The 24,358-nt window shown below is 44.6% G+C and overlaps 1 protein-coding gene and 1 non-coding gene across 4 annotated transcripts in view; one reads left to right on the forward strand and one right to left on the reverse strand.

Moving 5' to 3' along the window:
* The window catches only part of LOC105484245 (TUB like protein 3), a 55,028-nt gene that overhangs the window by 20,534 nt on the left and 10,136 nt on the right, over positions 1 to 24,358 (reverse strand). For all 3 annotated transcript variants that reach the window (XM_071072365.1, XM_071072363.1, XM_071072364.1), the window contains one exon: positions 12,128 to 12,179. In XM_071072365.1, the coding sequence (XP_070928466.1) occupies positions 12,128 to 12,179 (52 nt within the window). The remainder of the gene's footprint in view (positions 1 to 12,127; positions 12,180 to 24,358) is intronic.
* On the forward strand, positions 6,699 to 6,806 carry LOC112425146 (U6 spliceosomal RNA). The gene has a single exon (XR_003016156.2). It is a non-coding gene; the product is annotated as a U6 spliceosomal RNA (small nuclear RNA).

The following is a 24,358-nucleotide window of genomic DNA, read 5'->3' on the forward strand; positions in this document are numbered from 1 at the left end:
GCCAGTAAGATTCTTCTAGCAACCGGGAGCGGTGGCTCATGCCTGTATTCCCAGCACTTTGGGAGGCGGAGTCAGGTGGATCACTTGAGGTCAGCAGTTCGAGACCAGCCTGGCCAACATGGTGAAACCCCGTCTCTACTAAAAATACAAAAATTGGCCTGCATCTTGGTGCACGCCTGTAATCCCAGTTACTCAGGAGGCTCAGGCAGGAGAATCACTTAAACCCAGGAGGTGGAGGTTGTGGTGAGCTGAGATCGCGCCACTACACTCCAGCCTGGGCAACAGAGCGAGACTCTGTCTCAAAAAAATTCTTCTAGCGACCAAGAAGTCTTATATAATGGATACAAAGTATCACGCACAGTGGCTCACACCTGTAATCCCAATACTTTGGGAGGCCGAGGGGGGCGGATCACCTGAGGTGGGGAGTTCAAAGCCAGTCTGACCAACATGGAGAAACCCCGTCTCTACTAAAAACACAAAAATTAGCCGGGCGTGGTGGCGCATGCCTGTTATCCCAGCTACTTGGAGGCTGAGGCTGGAGAATTGCCTGAGCCTGTGAGGCGCAGGTTGCGGTGAGCTGAGACTGTGCCACTGTACTCCAGCCTGTGCAACGATAGCGAAACTCCATCTCAAACAACAACAACAACAAGAAAAACCAGTAACTTGCCTGAAAAGATGGTAAATATTAAGTACTGAAATCATAAGAAACTGCCATATCTTATCTATATGGCCACAGCTATTTTGTCTCACACACACAGTCTGTGAAATGATCGATGAAACAAAAACGCATACTGTGGGCTGGGCGCGGTGGCTCACGCCTGTGATCCCAGCAGTTTGGGAGGTCGAGGTGGGCGCATTACCTGAGGTCAGAAGTGTGAGACCAGCCAGGTCAACATGGTGAAACCCCGTCTCTACTAAAAAATAAAATTAGCCAGGAGTGGTGGCAGGCACCTGTAATTCCAGTTACTTGGGAGGCTGAGGCAGGAGAATCTCTTGAACCCGGGAGATGGAAGTTGTGTTAAGCTGAGATTGCTCCACTGCACTCCAAGACGAGCAACAGAGCAAGACTCCATCCCAAAAAAAAAAAAAAAAAAAAAAGGGCTGGGCGCAAGCAGCTCACACCCGTAATCCCAGCACTTTGGGAGGCCGAGGCGGGTGGATCATCTGAGGTCAGGAGTTTGAGACCAGTCTAGCTAGCCAACATGGTGAAACCCCATCTCCACTAAAAATATAAAACATTGGCCAGGTGTGGTGGCAGGCGCCTGTAATCCTAGCTACTCGGGAGGCTGAGGCAGGAGAATCGCTTGAACCCGGGAAGCAGAGGTTGCCAGGAGGCAGAGGTTGCCGTGAGCCGAGATTGCACCACTGCACTCCAGCCTGGGCAACAGAGTGAGACTGTCTCAAAAAAAAAAAAAAAAAAAAAAAAAACAAATGTTGTAGCTATTTTATTTTACTTTTTGAGACAGAGTTTCACTCTTGTTGCCCAGGCTGGAGTGCAACGGCGCGACCTCGGCTCACTGCAGTCTCTGCCTCCTGGGTTCAAGCAATTCTCCTGACTCAGCCTCCGGAGTAGCTGGGATTACAGGCGCCGCCACCACACCCAGCTAATTTTTTGTATTTTTAGTAGAGAGGGGTTCACATGTAAGGAAAATATTTTATATAGAAAAGGAGTTTTCTGCTTGTGGTCTAGAAAAGGGAGGCCAAAGAGCTAGAATTTGATAGGGTTATCCAGTTTGTCCAAGAAAGAGAAACATCTTTTTTTTTTTTTTTTTTTAAACAGGGTCTCGCTCTGTTGCCCAGGCTGGACAGTGCAGTGGTGCGAACTCGGCTCATCGCAACCTCTGCCTCTCAGGTTCATGCAATTTTCCTGCCTCAGCCTCCCGAGTAGCTGGGATTACAGGTGCACCCCACCATGCCCAGCTAATTTTTATACTTTTAGTAGAGATGGGGCTTCACCATGTTGGCCAGGCTGGTCTTGAACTCCTGACCTCATTCCCTCTGATTCCTTGCTCACCAATAAGCCTTCTAATTTGAAGTTTAACTTCTTAGGTATCGTTTTCCCAGGAAAAGAGTATCATGAACAGTAGAGATGAATACACACTGAAAAAGTACACCTCCCTTTGTAAATTAATAACTTGGGGCTCTGGTTTTAAAACTTACTGGTATGGGTTTAACTAGTGTGAATTTGTGCCAAAGGACCTGGTTATATCCAGGTTCACTGACAAACTAAGCTCTCAGACTTGTAAAGGGGAGACTAGACCCCTGACCACAGGTTCCACCAAGGTATCTGGGGAAGCCTCTCTCTATCTACTTAAAGACTGATCGAACTCATTCAGACCAATGACTTAAGAAAAAAACAACTGTAGACTCAAACTGTAATCAGGGCCACAGCTGCTATACCTCAGTATTGAATAGATCTTACTACTGTCCAAGTTTATAAATAAGAAAAATACCATTAAACAGGTATGTGCAAGCTGCCATCTTGGTGAAAACTGTCATGCAGTTTGGATGGGGGAGGAGAGAAGTGCTACTAGGGTTTGAATGTAACAATGTCAATTCCTATTTCATTTATATTTTACTTCCCTGAAAACTTAAGAGTGCTTTAAATGAGGCTACATCAACGAGTAAGGACTCATTACCAAGACAGGGTAAGTCAGGGAGCCAGGAAGAAAGCCAAAGTTGATGGTTAGATGCCCTAAATGGAATTAAAACACACTGCCTTCATGACTTTAAGTGTCGTATAAACTAAAATTTAATCACCTTTAAATTTCCTAATTATCTTGGGAATTGAACAGTAAAAGAATCTTCCCAAGAATTTAGTGGTATGTCTTACTATTGCCTGGGGCCAAAATATTGAATGGTGATGCCAAAATAAACAATAAGAAACTAAAAGAGATTAGATTGGAGGAAATTTCCATGAAATTACTTTATCCAATAAAATAATAAAGCTCTGGCCGGTGCAGTGGCTCATGCCTGTAATCCCAGCACTTCGGGAGGCTGAGGTGGGCGGATCACTTGAGGTCAGGAGTTCGAGACCAGCCTGGCCAACATACCGGAAACCCCGTCTCTACTAAAAATGCAAAAAGTAGCTGGACACGGTGGTGTAAGCCTGTAAACCTAGCTACTTGGGAGGCTGAGGCAGGAGAATTGCTTGAACCCAGGAGGCAGAGGTTGCAGTGAGCCAAGATCATGCCACTGCACTCCAGCCTGAGCAACAGAGCAAGACTCCATCTCAAAAATAAATAAAGCTTCATTTAAATTAATGATAGTTTAACTAACTAATTCTCTTTTTTTTTTTTTTTTTTTTTTTTTTGAGACAGAGTCTCGCTCTGTCACCCAGGCTGGAGTGCAGTGGCCGGATCTCAGCTCACTGCAAGCTCCGCCTCCCGGGTTCACGCCATTCTCCTGCCTCAGCCTCCCGAGTAGCTGGGACTACAGGCGCCCGCCACCTCGCCCGGCTAGTTTTTTGTATTTTTTTAGTAGAGACGGGGTTTCACCGTGTTAACCAGGATGGTCTCGATCTCCCGACCTCGTGATCCGCCCGTCTCGGCCTCCCAAAGTGCTGGGATTACAGGCTTGAGCCACCGCGCCCGGCCAGTTTAACTAATTCTCAATTTTCCTAGAGAAGGAGTCACCCTAGAGGTAATGGGCTGAGGTTACACTATGACAGTTTTCCAACAGACCAAACAACCACAGAATACAACCAGTAAGTAACATCAGACTGGTTGTCTGCGGTCTATCAGTTTGTTTTAAAATAACTAATCTCAGCCAGGCATGGTGGCTCATGCCTGTAATCCCAGCACTTTAGGAGGCTGAGGCAGGCAGATCACGAGGTCAAAAGATTGAGACCATTCTGGCCAACATGGTGAAATCCCTTCTCTACTAAAAATACAAAAAATTAGCTGTGCGTGGTGACGTGCACCTGTAGTCCCAGCTACTCAAGAGGCTGAGGCATAAGAATCGCTTGAACCCAGGAGGCAGAGGTTGCAGTGAGCCAAGATCATGTCACTACACTGCAGCCTGGGCAACAGAGCAAGAGTCTTGCAAAAAAAAGAAAGAAAGAAAGAGAGAGAGAGAGAAAGACAGAAAGAAAGAGAGACAGAGAGAGAGAGAGAGAGGAAGGAAGGAAGGAAGGAAGGAAGGAAGGAAGGAAGGAAGGAAGGAAGGAAGGAAGGAAGGAAGGAAGGAAGGAAGGAAGGAAGGAAAGGAAGGAAGGAAGGAAGGAAAGAAAATCCATTCTGCAGCTAGCTAAGGTGCCCACATACCCTGAAAATAAGAGTATCTTGCCAGGTATGGTGGCTCACACCTGTAATCCCAGTACTTTGGGAGACCAAGGTGGGTGGATCACTTGAGGCCAGGAGTTCAAGACCAGCCTGGCCAACATGGTGAAACTCCATCTCTAAGAAAAATACAAAAATTAGCCAGGCGTGGTGGCGCACTCCTGTAATCCCAGCTACTCTGGAGGCTGAGGCACAAGAATCGTGTGAATCTGGGAGGCAGAAGTTGCAGTGAGCCAAGATTGCACCACTACACTCCAACCTGGGCGACAGAGCAAGACTTCTTCTCAAAAACAGAAAACAGTATCCTAGTGAAACTGGTAAAAATAAAAGCAAGATATACTCAACAGGAAAGTATTTCAATAAACGGTGTTGGGATAGCTGGATATCCACATGCTAAAGAATGAAGCTGAATCTCTGTTTCACACTAGACACAGCAATTAATTCAAACATACAGTTAGATAGAAGGAATATGTTCTAGTGTTCCATAGCACAAGAGGGTGACTATAGTTAAGAATAGTTTATTGGCTGGGGGTGGTGGCTCACGCCTGTAATCCCAACACTTTGGGAGGCCAAGGCAAGCAGATCACCTGAGGATGGGAGTTCGAGACCAGCCTAACCAATATGGAGAAAACCCATCTCTACTACAAATACAAAATTAGCCAGGTGTGGTGGCGCATGCCTGTAATCCCAGCTACTCAGGAGGCTGAGGCAGGAGAATCGCTTGAACCTGGGAGGCACAGGTTGCAGTGAGCTGAGATTGCACCATTGTACTCCAGCCTGGGGGACAAGAGCAAAACTCCGTCTCAAAAAATAATAATAATAATAATTTATTGTATATTTCAAAATAGCTAAAATATTTGAAATGTTCCCAACACAAAGAAATGGTAAGTGTTTGAGGTGATGGATACCTTAAACAACGTGATCATTACAATAACCCTAACCCTAACCCTAACCCCATAAATATGTACAATTATTATATATCAGTTTTAAAAATAAACCACAGAGGCTGAGCACAGGGGCTCACACCTGTAATCCCAGCACTTTGGGAGGCAGAGGCAGGCGGATCATGAGGTTAGGAGTTCGAGACCAGCCTGACCAACATGGTATAACCCAGTCTCTACTAAAAATACAAAAATTAGCCAGGCATGGTGGCACACGCCTGTAATCCCAGCTACTCAGGAGGCTGAGGCAGGAGAATTCCTTGAACCCAGGAGGCAGAGGTTGCAGTGAGCTGAGATCATGCCACTACACTCCAGCCTGGGGGACAGAGCAAGACTGCATCTCAGAAAAAAATAAATAAACCACAGAAAGTGTAAAAGCTAAAACTATAAAACTTGACCAGGCATGATGGCTCATGCCTATAATCTTAGCACTTTGGGAGGCAGAGAAAGGAGGATCACGAGGTCACAAGTTTGAGATCAGCCTGGGCAACACTGATCTCAAAATACAAGAAAAGAAAAAAGAAAAATTAGCCAAGTGCGGTGGTGCATGCCTGCAGTCTCAGGTACTTGGGAGGCTGACGTGGGAGAATCGCTTGAGCCCAGGAGGTCAAGACTTCAGTAAGCTATGACCGTATCACTGCACTCCAGCCTGGGTGACAGAGCAAGACCCTATCTCGAAAAAATAAAAAAATGAAAGGCCACCACACACACACAAAAAAAACTCAACATAATTAGTCATTAGGGTAATGCAAATCAAAACTACAATGAGATACCACTTCACACCCACTAAAATGGCTCCAAATCACAGACAGACAATAACAAGTGTTGGTAAGAATGTGGAAAAACTGGCTGGGCACAGTGACTCAGGCCTGTAATCCCAGCACTTTTTGAGACAGGCAGGCGGATTACTTGAGGTCAGGAGATCGAGACCAGCCTGGTCAATATGGCGAAATCCTGTCTCTACTAAAAATACAAAAAATAATGGCCGGGCGCGGTGGCTCAAGCCTGTAATCCCAGCACTTTGGGAGGCCGAGACGGGCGGATCACGAGGTCAGGAGATCGAGACCATCCTGGCTAACACAGTGAAACCCCGTCTCTACTAAAAATACAAAAAAAAAACTAGCCGGGCGTGGTGGCGGGTGCCTGTAGTCCCAGCTACTCGGGAGGCTGAGGCCGGAGAATGGCGTAAACCCGGGAGGCAGAGCTTGCAGTGAGCTGAGATCCGGCCACTGCACTCCAGCCTGGGCGGCAGAGCGAGACTCCGTCTCAAAAAAAAAAAAAAAAAAATACAAAAAATAGCTGGGCGTGGTGGCGGGCACCTGTAATCCCAGCTTCTCGGGAGGCTGAGGTACAAGAATCGCTTGAACCTGGGAGGCGGAGATGGCAGTGAGCCAAGACTGTGCCACTGCACTCCAGCCTAGGCAACAGAGTGAGACTCTGTCTCAAGAAAAAAAAAAAAAAAGATTGTGGAAAAACTGTGCTTGCTTTGGCTGTTCATATAGTGAAAACTGGAATGATACAGAGAAGATTAGCATGGCCCCTGCACAAGAACAACACATAAACTCATGAAGATTTCATATTAAAACTGAAAAAAAGTGAAAACACGGAAAGCTTCATACACTGCTAGTGGGAATGTAAAATGGTTCAGCCTTTTGGAAGACAGTCTGACAGTTCCTTAAAATGTTAAACAGAGTTACAGTATGACCCAGCAATTCTACTCTAAGATATATAACCAAGAGAAATGAGAACATGTGCACACAAAAACTTGTTTGCAGATATCCAGAATAGCCTTATTTATAATAGGCAAAAAGTGGAGACAACCCAAATGTCCGTCAACTGAGGAACGGATAAACAAAATGTGGTATACCCATATAATAAAATGTTATTTGGCGATAAAAAGGAATGAAGTACTGGCACATTTACAACATGGGTGAACTTTATGCTAAGTCAAAGCAGCCAGACACAAAAGACCACATACTGTATGATTCCATTTATAAGATCTAAAAATCATTTGTATACTTCACCTACGTGTATATTTATGGTATGTGAATTTTATCTTAATAGAGCTGTTTAAAATCTATATAGGAGAAGAATAGCCACATGTAAATGATCTGGAGATGTAGAATCTTTAAACATTAAATTAAAAGATTATAGTATCAGGAAAACATGACAGATATGAAACAAACAGTAACCAGATCAATAATACTGTAAACTAGATGATAAAAGAATGAGTTGGCTGGGCACTGTGGCTCACGCCTGTAATCCCAGCATTTTGGGAGGCCAAGGCGGGCAGATCACAAGGTCAAGAGATCAAGATCATCCTGGCCAACATGGTGAAACCCCATCTCTACTAAATACACAAAAATTAGCTGGGCGTGGTGGCGTGCGCCTTAGTCCCAGCTACTCAGGAGGCCGAGGCAGGAGGATCGCTTGAACCCAGGAGGCGGAGGTTGCAGTGAGCCGAGATGGCGCCACTGCACTTCAGCCTGGTGGCAGAGGGAGACTCTGTCTCCAAAAAAAAAAAAAAAAAAAAGGAATGAGTTAAGGGAAGAGAAAGAACAAGATCTACCCTGTGTCTCTAGCACTAAGGCAGGGAGAATGTCCTGGGCACATGCAAATCTCCTTCCTTGGGTAGGTATATCCCTTCAGAAGAGGCGAATTAATCATACTATCATATTTTAATGTGTCACTATAAATATCATTTTACAAATCTACCTGCTCTGATTTTGAATATACCAAGCCACGTTCTGATTGCAAACTTCCCACAGATATTTCAACTGGGAATGTAAAGACCAGCTAATTCTCGAATATGGTTCACTAGAAAGTAATTCTCAGATTCAGATTCATTACTTATGAGACGGGCTAATATGAACCAATCCTCAGGAGACAGATTAACTTTGGTTGTTTTTAGCTGGTTTTTTTTTTTGTTTTTTGTTTTGTTTTTTGTTTTTTTTGAGACAGCGTCTCGCTCTGTCGCCCAGGCTGGAGTGCAGTGGCCAGATCTCGGCTCACTGCAAGCTCCGCCTCCCGGGTTCACGCCATTCTCCTGCCTCAGCCTCCCGAGTAGCTGGGACTACAGGTGCCCGCCACCTCGCCCGGCTAGTTTTTTTGTATTTTTTGGTAGAGACGGGGTTTCACCGTGTTAGCCAGGATGGTCTCGATCTCCTGACCTTGTGATCCGCCCATCTCGGCCTCTCAAAGTGCTGGGATTACAGGCTTGAGCCACCGTGCCCGGCCGTTTTTAGCTGTTTCTTATCCTATAAAGCTCACAACCAGTGACACTCAACCAAAGGGACACTGCCATAGCAGAATTCCTGAGTCTAATCTAATGTACATCTGGGCAGGGTTTCCCCAGCCTCTCCCACCTCCATTGAGGGTAACTGCTGGGACGTGCCACCATCACTGACGGGTGTGCACTGTATCCCTTGGGCAGGTTGGCCTACTCTGGACTGTGAGGCTCCCACCAAGATACTGCCCGCCTGGGATGCCTGGGCTGAGTTGTAGCCTATGCTTCCTCAATACGCCTCCATCTTGGCTCTAACGTAGACACTGAAGATTCTTTCTAACATTCCATTATTTTATCCAGTCTAACTTCACTCTACAGATGAAATGGCTGAGGCCAACTGACTTTAAGAACTTTACCTAAAATCACACAGCTGAATAATGGCAGAGCCAGAACTAGAACCAAAGCCTTCTGATTCCCAGCCCAATGTTTTCTTCGTTATGTGGTGCTGCCTTTGTTGTTATACACCATTTGAATGCTCAGCTTGCATTTGTGGAAATTCCCTTACCCCCTACTGAGTAACTTCCTTCTCAAGTACCTGTTGGCATTTCATGGCTCTAACAATATTCTCATACACTTTTTTTTTTTTTTTTTTTTTTTTTTTTTTTTTTGAGACGGAGTCTCGCTCTGCCACCCAGGCTGGAGTGCAGTGGCCGGATCTCAGCTCACTGCAAGCTCCGCCTCCCGGGTTCACACCATTCTCCTGCCTCAGCCTCCCTAGCAGCTGAGACCACAGATGCCGCCACCGCACCCGGCTAGTTTTTTGTATTTTTAGTAGACGGGGTTTCACCGTGTTAGCCAGGATGGTCTCGATCTCCCGACCTCGTGATCCGCCCATCTCGGCCTCCCAAAGTGCTGGGATTACAGGCTTGAGCCACCGCGCCTGGCCTTTTTTTTTTAAAGAGATGCAGGGTGGTGTCTTGCTGTGTTGCCCAGACTGAACGAAAACACTTGAGGTCAAGGGATCCTTCTTCCTCAGCCTCCCAGGCAGCTGGAACTACAGATGCACACTACCATGCCAGCTTCTCATACATTATTTAACACCAAAATTTATACATCTTATCCAAAGATACATTTTTTTTTAATTTCAAAAAATTCCTTTGATACTACCAGGCATGTGAAAAAAAATCCTATAACATTTTATGTCTCTAAATTCACTGACTCAAAAAAAAAAAAAAAAAAAAAAAAGGCCGGGCACGGTGGCTCATGCCTGTAATCCCAGCACTTTGGGAGGCCAAGGCGGGCGGATCATGGGGTCAGGAGATCCAGACCATCCTGGCCAACACAGTGAAACCCCATCTCTAGTAAAAATACAAAAAATAAAATAAAATAAATTAGCCGGGCGTGGTGGCGGGTGCCTGTGGTCCCAGCTGCTCGGGAGGCTAAGACAGGAGAATGGCGTGAACACGGGAGGCGGAGCTTGTAGTGAGCCGAGACCCGGCCACTGCACCCCAGCCTGGGCGACAGAGCAAGACTCTGTCTCAAAAAAATAAATACAGGCCAGGCGCGGTGGCTCAAGCCTGTAATCCCAGAACTTTGGGAGGCCGAGACAGGCGGATCACGAGGTCAGGAGATCGAGACCATCCTGGCTAACACGTGAAACCCCGTCTCTACTAAAAAAATACAAAAATTAGCCGGGCGAGGTGGCGGCGCCTGTAGTCCCAGCTACTCGGGAGGCTGAGGCAGGAAAATGGCGGGAACCCGGGAGGCGGAGCTTGCAGTGAGCTGAGATCCGGCCACTGCGCTCCAGCCTGGGCGACAGAGCGAGACTCCGTCTCAAAAATAAAATAAAATAAAATAAAATAAAATAAATAAATACAAAATAAAAAAATAAAAAATTCACTCTCTCTGGAAGATGTAATATATTAAAAGTCAGTGGCAGCCACTGACAAAGCACTGAGCCAAGCAGACAGAGAGGTTTTCATCAAATATCTTATATTATTTGAATTCTTATGTTTTTATTACCTATGTAAAAACATAATTTTAAAAATTGTGCTATAAAAAGGCTTACAAAAGTTACAACATTTATACCACATGTAGTATTTTCAATGAAAAGAATACAATTACAAACTACTAGGGCCACCTTTAAAAAAAAAACTCAGAGAATGTATCTATATACAAAATTTAAAGACTAATGTCTCAGAACATGTTCTGATTGATAGATGAACCATAGATGTTACCTAATGTTAACAAAGTAGGTAAAATTGGGCCTTACGATACTAGGATGCCTAAGAATAAAAATGAGTAAAAATAAATCAAAGATCTACATTTTTGTGTCCACTTCTCCCTAAATACAATTTGCTCTGCAACGGAATGAAGAAAATAAAGGGCTCATCCCAATTACTGTGATCTCTGCGGGCAGAGGGATAAGTCTGTGTGTGTGTGTGTGTAACAGAATCTTCTCCACAATCACAGTAATTTAGTTGTTGCTTAGTTTTCAGTAATTCCACCTCTAAAATAATTTATTAGGCTAGAAGTCCCATTATTAGTTCCACCAACCACATAAAGAAGAGAAGACAAAACTTTAGAGACTTTTAGTCACCTACTGAATCCAGACATCTTGACTGTTAACGATCCTAGCTACAGAATTTGCTGAATTCGAATAGATTCATAGAAAAAAGCGAATATAAATACAATGTATGTTGGGTATAGGTTCTAAGCTATCTGAACATGATGATCACAGCATGTAACAACACAAAACCGTTCATTTATTCCTTCCTTTGTTCAAATACTTAATGAAAGATTACTACATGTCCAGCACCGTGCTGAGAACTTCTGATATAATGTTTATCCAAAACATGCTTGGCTCCTGCTCTCACAGAGCTTAGTGTAATGGAGAAAACAAACTAAATGTGCCAGCAGCTCTGTGAAGAAAATTATCCTCTTTGTGAAGGAGATTTTTTGTTTGTTTTGAGACGGAATCTTGCTCTGTCACCAGGCTGCAGTGGCGTGATCTCGGCTCACTGCAAGCTCTGCCCCCTGGGTTCACACCATTCTCCTGCCTCAGCCTCCCGAGTAGCTGGGACTACAGGCGCCTGCCACCATGCCCGGCTAATTTTTTGTATTTTTTAGTATAGACCGTTTTACCATGTTGGCCAGGATGGTCTCGATATCCTGACCTCGTGATCCACCTGCCTCAGCCTCCCAAAGAGCTGGGATTACGGGCGTGAGCCACCGCGCCTGGCCATGCGATGGAGATTTTAAAGCAGCAGTAGCAAGTTCGGATCTGCATTTTAGCATAAGAACACCATCTTGTGAAATTACAGTGTGAGTGAAATTACATTGTAGAGAGGTACTTAAGGTAGCAGAACCAAATTACTACATAGAAATACAATGTTAACATTCTTTTAATTCCTCAGAAAGAAAGGCACCAAGGAATTTCTGGTGATTGTAAATCCAAGGCCAGTCTTGTTGCTGACATCCTCAAAGCACTTTGGTCTTGCCATAGCCCAGAGCCTTGGTTCAGCAACCACTAACTCCAGACACTGCTTCATAGGTAACCACCCGAGCCTTCTCCTTGCCAGTCTTCCTTCCATAGCCCTGCCAAGGATTCAGAGCCAAGACCACCAGCATCACGGCCAGTATAGTTGGCCACCTATTTCAAAAGAGGAGACTCTGCTCACCTGATAATCCAGTTTAGCCTGTCGCATCTTCATCATTTCTTCATGGAAGACACTGTTTTCCAAAAAAAATAAAGCAAGAAAGCAAGTATATAAAGAGAAAACTCCTTGTCAATTTCATCTCTTTATGCATGTACTCTTTTGGGTTATTTGGAACCAATCGATTCTGCCTTACAGAAAGGCATCAGCTTCTAGAGGCTACCCGCACTGACTGCAGGAGGACTTCCCACCCTTAACACCACACTTACTCCAGAGGACCTCAGGAGACTGAAATACTCCAAGGACAAGAAAAAGATGAAAACACAGACCCCATGCATGCAGGGATTTCCTTTTGTTTTAAACAATGTCTTGAGTACGCGTTATGCTCTGAACATAGTGGTAAGCATTTCACATGGTATTATTTTGTTTCTTTTTTTAAAACAACCCTATGAACTAGATACCATTATTTTTCACACTTTGAAGATGAAGGAAGACTTGAAGAGTCATGTGTAAGGCTAAACAGCAGAAACAGACCCCAATTCTGGTCTCCTTCTGGCATCTAAATTACATCTGAAAAATCAAACACATTTATTTGTTTTTTGGAGTTAGTTCTACGACAGGGAAAATTACACTGTGTATAGCATCTTATTAGAGCCTACTGAATTCCTGAAGATCTGGGCATTTAATTTAACTTACTCAAGTCTGTCATTAATAACATTTATTTATTTATTTATTTTTTTTTTTTTTTTTTTTGAGACGGAGTCTCGCTGTGTCTCCCAGGCTGGAGTGCAGTGGCGTGATCTCGGCTCACTGCAAGCTCCGCCTCCCGGGTTCACGCCATTCTCCCGCCTCAGCCTCCCAAGTAGCTGAGACTACAGGCGCCCGCCACCACGCCCGGCTAGTTTTTTGTATTTTTAGTAGAGACGGGGTTTCACCATGTTAGCCAGGATAGTCTCGATCTCCTGACCTCGTGATCCACCCGCCTCGGCCTCCCAAAGTGCTGGAATTACAGGCTTGAGCCACCGCGCCCGGCCCATTAATAACATTTATTATGCCAGTCATCGAAGGAGACAACTGTAAGTATGGATGAACAGGTGACATTTATTGCCACCGGGAGACAGATCTGCTTGAAGGCAGAAAGAAACAACAAAAATGGAATAAAACCAGTCTTCAGCTGATAAACCAAGCCCTTCTGAACATTTAAAAACACTCTTTGGGCCGGGCACATTGGCTCACACCTGTAATCCCAGCACTTTGGGAGGTCTAGGTGGGTGGATCACAAGGTCAGGAGTTCGAGACTAGCCTGGCCAACATGGTGAAACCTGTCTCTACTAAGGATACAAAAAATTAGCCAGGTGTGGTGGCCATGCCTGTAATCCCAGCTATTCGGGAGACTGAGGCAGGAGAATCGTCTGAACCGGGGAGGCGGAGGAACAGCGAGATCACACCACTGCACTCCAGCCTGGGCGACAGGGCGAGACTATGGCTCAAGACAAACAAACGGGGGGAAAAAAAAAACTCTCTCTGAAGGCTTTTCTATTGTTGACAATTTCCTAATTTAAGACTTTTATTTTGTGATTCAGCATTCTTGGAAAGTGTGAAGTATGAAATTAGGCAGAAATGGTTCTCAATTATTTGGATGATAAATGTTTACTGGGAACTTAGTGCCAGAAAAACTGGAACTACAAGGTGCTATTTAAGAAGACAAATTCCATTACCACAAAGAGAAACATGGTGTTTGCTACATGTGGGGCAAATATACCAAAGCATTTATGTATGGCTTAATGGTGTGCCACTATATTCCTACATTTTAGAAGGTTCTATGCATCTTACTAACGCAGAGCAACTTGGAATTTGCATGCTGTCGCGAAGACTCTTCCTCTTCATTCACTTGTGAGGCAGGTTTAACAATCCGCACACACAGACGTGGAGGTGCTTTCGGATTTTCTGACATGCCTCTCTATTTATTAATTCACTCATGATCTTTATGTTTAAAAAACAAACAAACAAAAAATACTGGGTGGTCAATAAATCATCTCTTTTCTCCCAGCTCCAAAGAGGAACAAATAAACAAAAATGTCAGACACAACAGCCTCTGGCCTTGACTTTGTGCCCCTCATGTTTCACCTAGATATGTTCCTACGTTTTCTGTTTTCTTTTTTTTTTTTTTTTTTGAGACGGAGTCTCGCTCTGTCGCCCAGGCTGAAGTGCAGTGGCCAGATCTCGGCTCACTGCAAGCTCCGCCTCCCGGGTTCACGCCATTCTCCTGCCTCAGCCTCCCGAGTAGCTGGGACTACAGGCGCCCGCCACCTCGCCCGGCTAGTTTTTTGTATTTTTTAGTAGAGACGGGGTTTCACCGTGTTCGCCAGGATGGTCTCGATCTCCTGACCTCGTGATCCACCCATCTCGGCCTCCCAAAGTGCTGGGATTACAGGCGTGAGCCACCGCGCCCAGCTGTTTTCTTTAATGATTTTTATCTGCAGTCACGTATTTTTAAACCCCAAATTTAAAAATCCTTCATTAATATAGTGTGACCAAAAAAAAAAAAAAGATAAAACAAAAACAAAACTAGAGTGCTAGAATATTACAGGTATTCAGTGTGTATAAGTATAAAATTTTTTTTTTAGACAGTCTTACTCTGCCACCCAAGCTGGAGTGCAGTGGCTTCAACTCATCTCACTGCAACCTCTACCTCCTGGGTTCAAGCCATTCTCCTGCCTCAGCCTCCTGAATAGCTAGAACTACAGGGGTGCACCATCATGCCCCGCTAATTTTTGTAATTTTTTTTTTTTTTTTTTGGAGACAGAGTCTCACTCTGTTGCCCAGGCTGGAGTGCAGTGGCGTGATCTCGGCTTACTGCAACCTCCACCTCCCAGGTTCAAGCGATTCTCCTGCCTCAAACTTCTGAGTAGCTGGGACTATAGGTGCACGTCACTACACCCGGCTAATTGTTTGTATTTTTAGTAGAGACAGGGTTTCACTGTGTTAGCCAGGATTGTCTTGATCTCCTGACCTCGACCTCGTGATCTGCCCACCTCAGCCTCCCCAAGTGTTGGGATTACAGGTGTGAGCCACTGTGCCCGGCCAATTTTTGTATTTTTAGTAGAGATGGGGTTTTGCCATGTTGGTCAGGCTGGTCTTGAATTCCTGACCTCAAGTGATCTGCCCACCTCGGCTTCCCAAAGTGCTGAGATTACAGGCGTCAGCCATTGCGCCTGGCCATGTATCAGTATAAATTTTTTAAAGTTCTGCATAAAATGACATTATACAGCAAAAGGAGAATTTGGAGAAAAAAGTCCACTGTTATGGACTAGTATTTTCATTTTTTAAAATTTATTATTTATTTATTTACTTATTTTGAGATGAAGGGTTCACTCTTGTTGTCCAGGCTGGAGTACAATGACGTGATTTCAGCTCGCTGCAACCTCCACTTCCCAGATTCAAGCGATTCTCCTGCCTCAGCCTCCTGAGCAGCTGGGATTACAGGCGCCCGCCACCATGCCCGGCTAATTTTTTATTTTTAGTAGAGACAGGGCTTCATCATTTTGGCCAGGCTGGTCTCAAACTCCTGACCTCAGGTGATCCACCCGCTTTGGCCTCCCGAAGTGCTGGGATTATAGCCATTTTCTTTTTTAATTAAAAATAAATGGCCGGGCGCGGTGGCTCAAGCCTGTAATCCCAGCACTTTGGGAGGCCGAGACGGGCGGATCACGAGGCCAGGAGATCGAGAGACGATCCCGGCTAACATGGTGAAACCCCATCTCTACTAAAAAATACAAAAAAACTAGCCGGGCGAGGTGGCGGGCGCCTGTAGTCCCAGCTACTCGGGAGGCTGAGGCAGGAGAACGGCGTAAACCCGGGAGGCGGAGCTTGCAGTGAGCTGAGATCCGGCCACTGCACTCCAGCCTGGGTGACAGAGCAAGACTCCGTCTCAAAAATAAAAATAAAATAAATAAATAAATAAATAAATAAATAAATAAATAAATAAATAAATTAGGCCGGGCACGATGGTTCACACCTGTAATTCCAGCACTTTGGGAGGCCGAGGCAGGTGGACTGCCTGAGCTCAGGGGTTTGAGACCAGCCTGGCCAACACGGTGAAACCCCGTCTCTACTAAAATACAAAAAATTAGCTGGGAGTGGCGTCATGCACCTGTAATCCCAGCTACTCAGGAGGCTGAGGCAGGAGAATCACTTGAACCCGGGAGGCGGAGGATGCAGTGAGCTGAGATCACGCCACTGCACCACTCCAGCCTGGGTGAGGGTGTGGGACTCCGTCTCAAAAAAAAAAAAAAAAAAAAAAAAGAGCCAGTGGCTCATGCCTGTATTCCCAGCACTTCCGGTGGCCAAGGCCGGCGGATCACGAGGTCAGGAGTTCAAGAGCAGTCTGGCCAACATGGTGAAACCCCATCTCTACTAAAAATACAAAAAATTAGCCAGGTATGGTGGTTTGCACCTGTAATCCCAGGTACTCAGGAAGCTGAGGCAGGAGAATCGCGTGAACCCAGGAGGCAGAGGTTGCAGTGAACCAAGATGGCGCCGCTGCACTCCTGCCTGGGCAACAATGCAAGACTCTCTCTCAAACAAAAAAAAAAAAAAAAAAAATTTTTTTTTTTTTTTTTTTTGACAGGGTCTGGCTCTGTCGCCCGGGGTAGAGTGCAGTGGCATGATCTTGGCTCACTGAAATCTCCACCATGAACTAGTATTTTCAAACAGCTGCTGCTACAAATCTGCACTCTGTTCTCAACACTAAACCAAAGGTGTGACGACTTCTGGCGTGGGGGAAAAACGAATCATTCCCCACCCATGCTAAAACCTCTTCAAAGATGTTAAGTTCTGGCATACAACTAAAGTTTTCAAACGTTTCTCGTAAGGCCTCAAATAGTGAAAAAAACAGGTATGTTTTTGACAGTACATCTAGACACCACTTGATTCCTTTCATCAAGCCTGGGCAAGCTGAACAGACAATCTGAATAAATAGGGTACAATCAAAGCATTTTGACCTGAACAGAAGAGACAATAAATACATGTTAAGTAACTGTAACATTTGTAAGTCTCCTATATATCAAAAGTCACATTTTCCCTGAGTTCTAAGTTTAAATAAATTATAACTTAAAAAGTTATACCTTTAGTTAAATTATAACCTATAAAGATATTTTATAACGCCTGGTGCACTGGCTCACGCCTGTAATCCCAACACTTTGGGAGGCTGCAGCGGGTGGATCACGAGGTCAAGAGATCAAGACCATCCAGGCCAACATGGTGAAACCCCATCTCTACTAAAAATACAAAAATTAGCTGGGCATGATGGTGTGTGCCTGTAGTCCCAGGTGCTCAGGAGGCTGAAGCAAGAGAATTGCTTGAACCTGGCAGGTAGAGGTTGCAGTGAGCTGAGATCATGCCACTGCCCTCCAGCCTGGTGACAGAGCGAGACTCTGTCTCAAAAAAAAAAAAAAAAAAAGATATTTTATAGACTTATATTCAATCTGAACTAAAATTTCTAGTCTAATCTGGAATATCATCTTAATAAATTTACATTTTTCTGACTTAATTTTTTTTTTTTTTTGAGACAGAGTCTCAGTCTGTCATCGAGCCTGGAGTGCAGTGGCATGATCTCAGCTCACTGCAACCTCCACCTCCCGGGTTCAAGCGATTCTCCTGCGTCAGCGTCCCAAGTAGCTGGGATTACAGGTGCCTGCCGTATTTTTAGTGGAGAAGGGGTTTTGCCATGTTGGCCAGGTTGGTCTCCAACTCCTGACTTCAGGTGCAGGTGATCCGCCCATCTTGGCCTCCCAAAGTGCTGGGATACAGGCATGAGCTGCCACGCCCGGCCTGTGTTAATATTCTCTTTCCTTCATTTTAACTTAGTTATTGAATAGCAAGCCTAACCACAAGCAAGCCTGGTTAATAAATCAACACAAAACAGAAAGAATTCCTACAGGAAAAAAAAAAAAAGTGGAGTAACTCTTTTTCCTCCCATTTTTCTCAGAGAAAATTTCCTATTTGCTTGGTACAAACAGGAGAAACCCTAAACACACATCTTGAAGAAACACAGAAACACTCAAGTGTGGTAGATGAGAATGCCCACAGAACACCATTCTCTTGGACAATTCTCCAGTTACCAACCAGTAAAGGCTAAACTGAAGATACCTGCTGGGCATGGTGCCAGGAGCCTGTGGTCCCAGCTAATCAGGAGGCTGAGGTAGGAGGAGCACTTGAGCCCAAGAGTTCAAGGGTGCAGTGAGCTGTGACTGTGACCCTGCACAGCAGCCTGAGCAACAGAGCGAGACTCCATCTCAGATAAATATAGGTAAGATAGACAGATAAAATAAAAATTAGCTGAAGAGAACTACAAGGCCTTACAACACTGCACAGTGTACGCAAAGAGAATTTTCTGGCAGTATGTCCCATCTCACTCACCTTTATTTATGGACACCAAAAAAACCTAGACTAGGAAAGAGACATTAGTAGGAAAACTGACAAAATTCAAATAAGGCCTATGAATTAGTTAACAGTATTGATTGTATATTAATTTCCTGATTTTGATAATGTGGCCATGGTTATGTAAGATGTTAACATTAGGCCAGGCACAGTGGCTCACAGCACTTTGGGAGGCCAAGGCGGGCAGATCACAAGGTCAGAAGTTCGAGACAAGCCTGGCCAACACAGTGAAACCCCGTCTCTACTAAAGATAGAAAAATCAGCTGGGCGTGGTGGGCAGGCACCTGTAATCCCAGCTACTCAGGAGGTTGAGGCTGGAGAATCGCTTGAACCCAGGAGGCAGAGGTTGCAGTGAGCCGAGATCATGCCACTGCACTCCAGCCTGGGCAACAGAACTAGGGTCCGTCTCAAAAAAAAAAAAAAAAAGAAGAAGAAGATGATGTTAACATTAGGGGAAACTTGGTGAAAGGTATAGAGGGATTGTCTAATATTTTTATAAATTTTATGTAAGTCTAAAAAGATTTTTTAAAGTCGGGTATAAAAAATATTAGTAAGGCCGGGCGCGGTGGCTCAAGCCTGTAATCCCAGCACTTTGGGAGGCCGAGACCGGCGGATCACGAGGTCAGGAGTTCGAGACCATCCTGGCTAACACGGTGAAACCCCGTCTCTACTAAAAAATACAAAAAACTAGCCGGGCGAGGTGGCGGGCGCCTGTAGTCCCGGCTACTCGGGAGGCTGAGGCAGGAGAATGGCGTAAAAACCCGGGAGGCAGAGCTTGCAGTGAGCTGAGATCCGGCCACTGCACTCCAGCCTGGGCGACACAGCGAGACTCCGTCTCAAAAAAAAAAAAAAAATAAAATAAAATAAATAAAATAAATAAAAAAAATTAAAAAAAATAAAATAAATAAAAAAATATTAGTGATGAATCTACGTGAAGGGCATAGGTTTATGGATGGTGCTTTCTTGCGACTTTTCAGCAAATTTCAATTTTTTCTTTTCTTTTTCTTTTTTTTTTGAGATAGAGTCTCGCTCTCGTTGCCCAGGCTGCAGTGCAGTGGCGTCATCTTGGCTCACCGCAACCTCTGCCTCCTGGGTTCAAGCGATTCTCCTGCCTCAGTCTCCCGAGTAGCTGGGATTACAGGCATGCACCACCACGCCTGGCTAATTTTGTATTTTCAGGAGAGACAGGGTTTCTCCCTGTTGGTCAGGCTGGACTTGAACTCCCGACCTCAGGTGATCCACCTGCCTCGGCCTCCCAAAGTGCTGGGATTACAGACATGGGCCACTGTGCCTGGCCAAATTTTTTCAAAATAAAAAGAGAAAAAAATAAAATATAAATTTCGGTAACTTTTTTTCATTGTTGCGGACTGACTACCTTTAAAAAGCCCACTGCTACCAGGCGCAGTGGCTCATGCCTGTAATTCCAGAACTTTGGGAGGCTGACGTGGGCAGATCACTTGAGGTCAGGAGTTCGAAACCAGCCTGACCAACACGGTGAAACCCCATCTCTACTAAAAATACAAAAATTAGCCAGGCATGGTGGCCCACGCCTGTAATCCCAGCTACTTGGGAGGCTGAGGCAGGACAATCACTTGAACCCAGGAGGCGGAAGTTGCAGTGAGCTGGGATCATGCCATTACACTCCAGCCTGGGCAACAGCGCGAGACTCCGTCTCAAAAAAAAAAAAAAAACAATCCCATTGCCCTTTAATCTACCACCTAAATTACGCTCACACAGTATTTCTAGGGAACGAAGATGGCATGAACAATGAAGAAATTTGCTAAAGATAAGTAACAGAGAAACTTCGAGCATACTTTAAAACATTCTCCATTGCTAGTCTAGTGCTATACCCAACAAACCATGCTGCCAAGTACTTTGAAGCACTGAATAATGTTACTAATGACCCTCAAGAATCTATGATTATTCAGCACTCTCAACGTTCCTGTCAACTTCTCTCAGCCTGTTAAGAGTAAATTTTTCGAGCTGCCAGTAACACAAAATCCATTGCCACTGAACAATCAGAGTGTTTCTTGCGGCTTCCTACACTGTGCCAGATAAGGATGCTGTAATCAGCACTCAACTGCAATTTGGCCACTGATGCAGGAGGCTAAACAGGCTGCTTCTGTGGTACTGGAGAGAGTAAACACGATCCTTGCCAGGAAAGCAGCAGGATAAGACTTGCAAAAGTAAAGGCTGTGAGCAGCCCATTGCTTTTCCTGATAGTAACTTGAATGAAGGCTTCCTTTACTGACCACAGTATTGCTTCGGAACATCACAAATTATTACTTTTATTTATTTATTTATTTATTTATTTAGAGACAGAGTCTCGCTCTGTCGCCCAGGCTGGAGTGCGGTGGCGCGATCTCGGCTCACTGAAAGCTCCGCCTCCTGGGTTCACGCCATTCTCCTGCCTCAGCCTCCTGAATAGCTGGGACTACAGGCTCCCGCCACCACGCCCAGCTAATTTTTTTTGTATTTTTAGTAGAGACGGGGTTTCACCGTGGTCTCAATCTCCTGACCTTGTGATCCACCTGCCTCGGCCTCCCAAAGTGCTGGGATTACAGGCATGAGACACTGTGCCTGGCCTATTTTTTAGACTTAGAAATTAGATATAGTTATCTTCTTTCATTAATGCAATAAATGCCAGTGTGCAGTGATAAAGAGGACAACTTGGCAATTTATTTTAGAGAAATTCATAATTGTAAATATTTAGTAATTAGCTGCTGCATGAAGTTAAAATAATTTACAAAAATTTGGTTCAACTCAACCTATTAGAAATAAATGTAGTATGTGTGAGACTAGGAATTACTCCAAAGGTATTACACAGGAAAGATAAAGGAAATAAAAGGTTTACCTCAAGAAAACAACTACAAAAAATAATTTATTATTCTTAAATCTAGTTATGCATGCTTATTTGAAGATTGACTAACATCCACTAGAAGAAAAACTGTAGGTATGATTATGACTTTTACTTAAATTTACTACTTAAAAATCAGCAAGTTGGACTTCATCAAAATGAAAAACTTTTGTTCGGCAAAGATACTGTTAGGAAAATTAGAAGGCAAGCCACAAACTAGGGAAAATATTTGTGAAACATATATCTAACAAAAAATTTATATTTAGAATCTAAAGAACTCTTACAGATTTATTAAGACAAACAACCTAATTAAAAATTGGAGCTAGGCAAGGTAGCTCAGGCCTGTAATCCCAGCACTTTGGGAGGCTGAGATGGGCAGATAACTTGAGGCCAGGAGTTGGAGACCAGCTGGGCCAACATGGTGAAATCCCGTCTCTACTAAAAATACAAAAAATAAGCTGGGCGTGGTACAAAAAATAAGCCAGGTGTGGTTGTGCGTGCCTGTATTCCCAGCTACTCAAGAGGCTGAGGCAGGAGAATCACTTGAATCCGGGAGGCGGAGGTTGCAGTGAGCTGAGATCACGCCACTGCACTCCAGCCTGAGCAACAGCGTGAGACTCTGTCTCAAAAAATAAAATAAAACAAAATAAAAATTGGGCAAAAAGCCTAAGCAATATAAGGAGGCCCTGTCTCCACACAAAAAAAAAAAAAAAAAAAAAAAAAAAAAATCTAATTAACCAGGTATAGTGGAGTGCTCCGGCGGTCCCAGCTCCTCGGGGAGAATGAAGCAGGAGGATTGCTTGAGCCAGGAAGGTCAAGGTAAGTGTGTATTGAAACCACAACACGGCCAGGCACAGTGGCTCACGCCTGTAATCCCAGAACTTTAGGAGATAGGAGGATCGCTTGAGCCCAGGAGCTCAAGACCAGCCTGGGCAACACGGTGAAACCGTCTCTACAAAAAAAAAATTATCTTGGCTTGGTTGCGCACGCCTGAGTCCCAGCTACTTGGGAGGCTGAGGTGGGAGGATTGCTTGAGCCCAGAAGGTTGAGCTATCATCACGCCACCACATCTAGCCCAGGGTGAGAGAGCAAGACACTCTAAAAAAATATATAAATAAATAAAAATAAAATAACTGTAAGTAGAAAAAAAAAAGTATCTGCAAGGTCTACAGGAATAGAAGAATGCCAGAAGGATATACACAAACTATTAACAATAGTTACCTCAAAGGTAGGGTGTTAAAAAAAAAAAAAAGTATTATTCAAAACAGATGTTTTTGAGTTTAAAATGAGTACTTTATTAATTGTCCCAGGCCATCAGCTGACAAGGGTAGCAGAACAGGAAAGCTTGCCATCTCCCTTAGGCTTTACTTCTGTAATTTCATAGACCCAGTCACCAGTCGTTATTCCCTTTCAGTTTATGGACATTTAAATTTTGCACTAATAATCTGTTATTGACATATTGATGTTTATACAGGTTACTATAGGCAACATTTCCAATCCAAGTGCTTCTAACAGCCTAAGAAAGTGCTTTTATGCTCTAAATGAAATTGGGGAGAAAGGAGGAAAGTACAGTCCAGAGACCATCTACAGAACAATGTATCTTTAGAATCCAAGTTTTTTTGCTTTTGTTTTTGAGACAGAGTCTCGTTCTGTCACTAGGCTGGAGTACAGTGACGCGATCTCGGCTCACTACAACTTCTTCCTCCCAGGTTCAAGAAATTCTCCTGCCTCAGCCTCCCCTGTAGCTGGGTTCACAGGCGTGAGCCGCCATACCTAGCTAATTTTTTTTTTTTTTTTTTTTTTTTTGTATTTTTAGCAGAGATGGGGTTTCAACACGTTGGCCAGGCTAGTCTTGAACTCCTGACCTGAGATGATGTGCCCACCTCAACTTCCCAAAGTGCTGGGATTACAGACGTGAGCTACCACGCCCGTCTCCAAGTTTTTTTGTGAGGTTTTTTTTTTTTTTTTTGAGACAGAGTCTCGCTCTGTCGCCCAGGCTGGAGTGCAGTGGCTCGATCTCGGCTCACTGCAAGCTCCGCCTCCCAGGTTCATGCCATTTCTCCTGCCTTAGCCTCTCGAGTTGCTGGGACTATAGACGCCCGCCACCGCGCCTGGCTAATTTTTTGTTTTTTGTTTTTTGTTTTTTTTTGAGACAGAGTCTTGCTCTGTCGCCCAGGCTGGAGCGCAGTGGCCGGATCTCGGCTCACTGCAAGCTCCGCCTCCCGGGTTTATGCCATTCTCCTGCCTCAGCCTCCCGAGTAGCTGGGACTACAGGCGCCCGCCACCTCGCCCGGCTAGTTTTTTGTATTTTTAGTAGAGATGGGGTTTCACTGTGTTACCCAGGATGGTCTCCATCTCCTGACCTCGTGATCCACCTGCCTCAGACTCCCAAAGTGCTGGGATTACAGGCGTGAGCCACCGCGCCTGGCCCCCGTCTCCAAGTTTTATCTTGAAAATTAAATTATGGGACTTATTCCATAAGGTGACAGGTTCCATTTTAATATAAAAACAACCTCACTGCTGTCTTAAATAATATTCATAGTATGAATAACTACGACCTTACAGGAAAAAATACTTTTATGATTTAGCACAGGGGCTGCAAACTATAGTCTGTGGGCCAAAGCTGGCCTGCCGTCAATTTTTACACTGCCTATGAGCTAAGAATGAATTTCGCCTTCTTTTTTTTTTAACATTGTCTTGCTCTTGTTGCCCAGGCTACAGTGCAATGGCACGATCTCAGCTCACCACAACCTCCGCCACCCAGGTTCAAGCGATTCTCCTGCCTCAGCCTCCGGAGTAGCTGGGATTACAAGCATGTGCCACCATGCCCGGCTAATTTTGTATTTTTAGTAGATACATGGTTTCTCCATGTTGGTCAGACTGGTCTCGAACTCCTGACCTCAGATGACCCACCCACATCAGCCTCTCAAAGTGCTGGGATTACAGGCAAGAGCCAC

This window comes from Macaca nemestrina, chromosome 10, assembly GCF_043159975.1.
Source record: "Macaca nemestrina isolate mMacNem1 chromosome 10, mMacNem.hap1, whole genome shotgun sequence".
Lineage (NCBI taxonomy): Eukaryota > Metazoa > Chordata > Mammalia > Primates > Cercopithecidae > Macaca > Macaca nemestrina.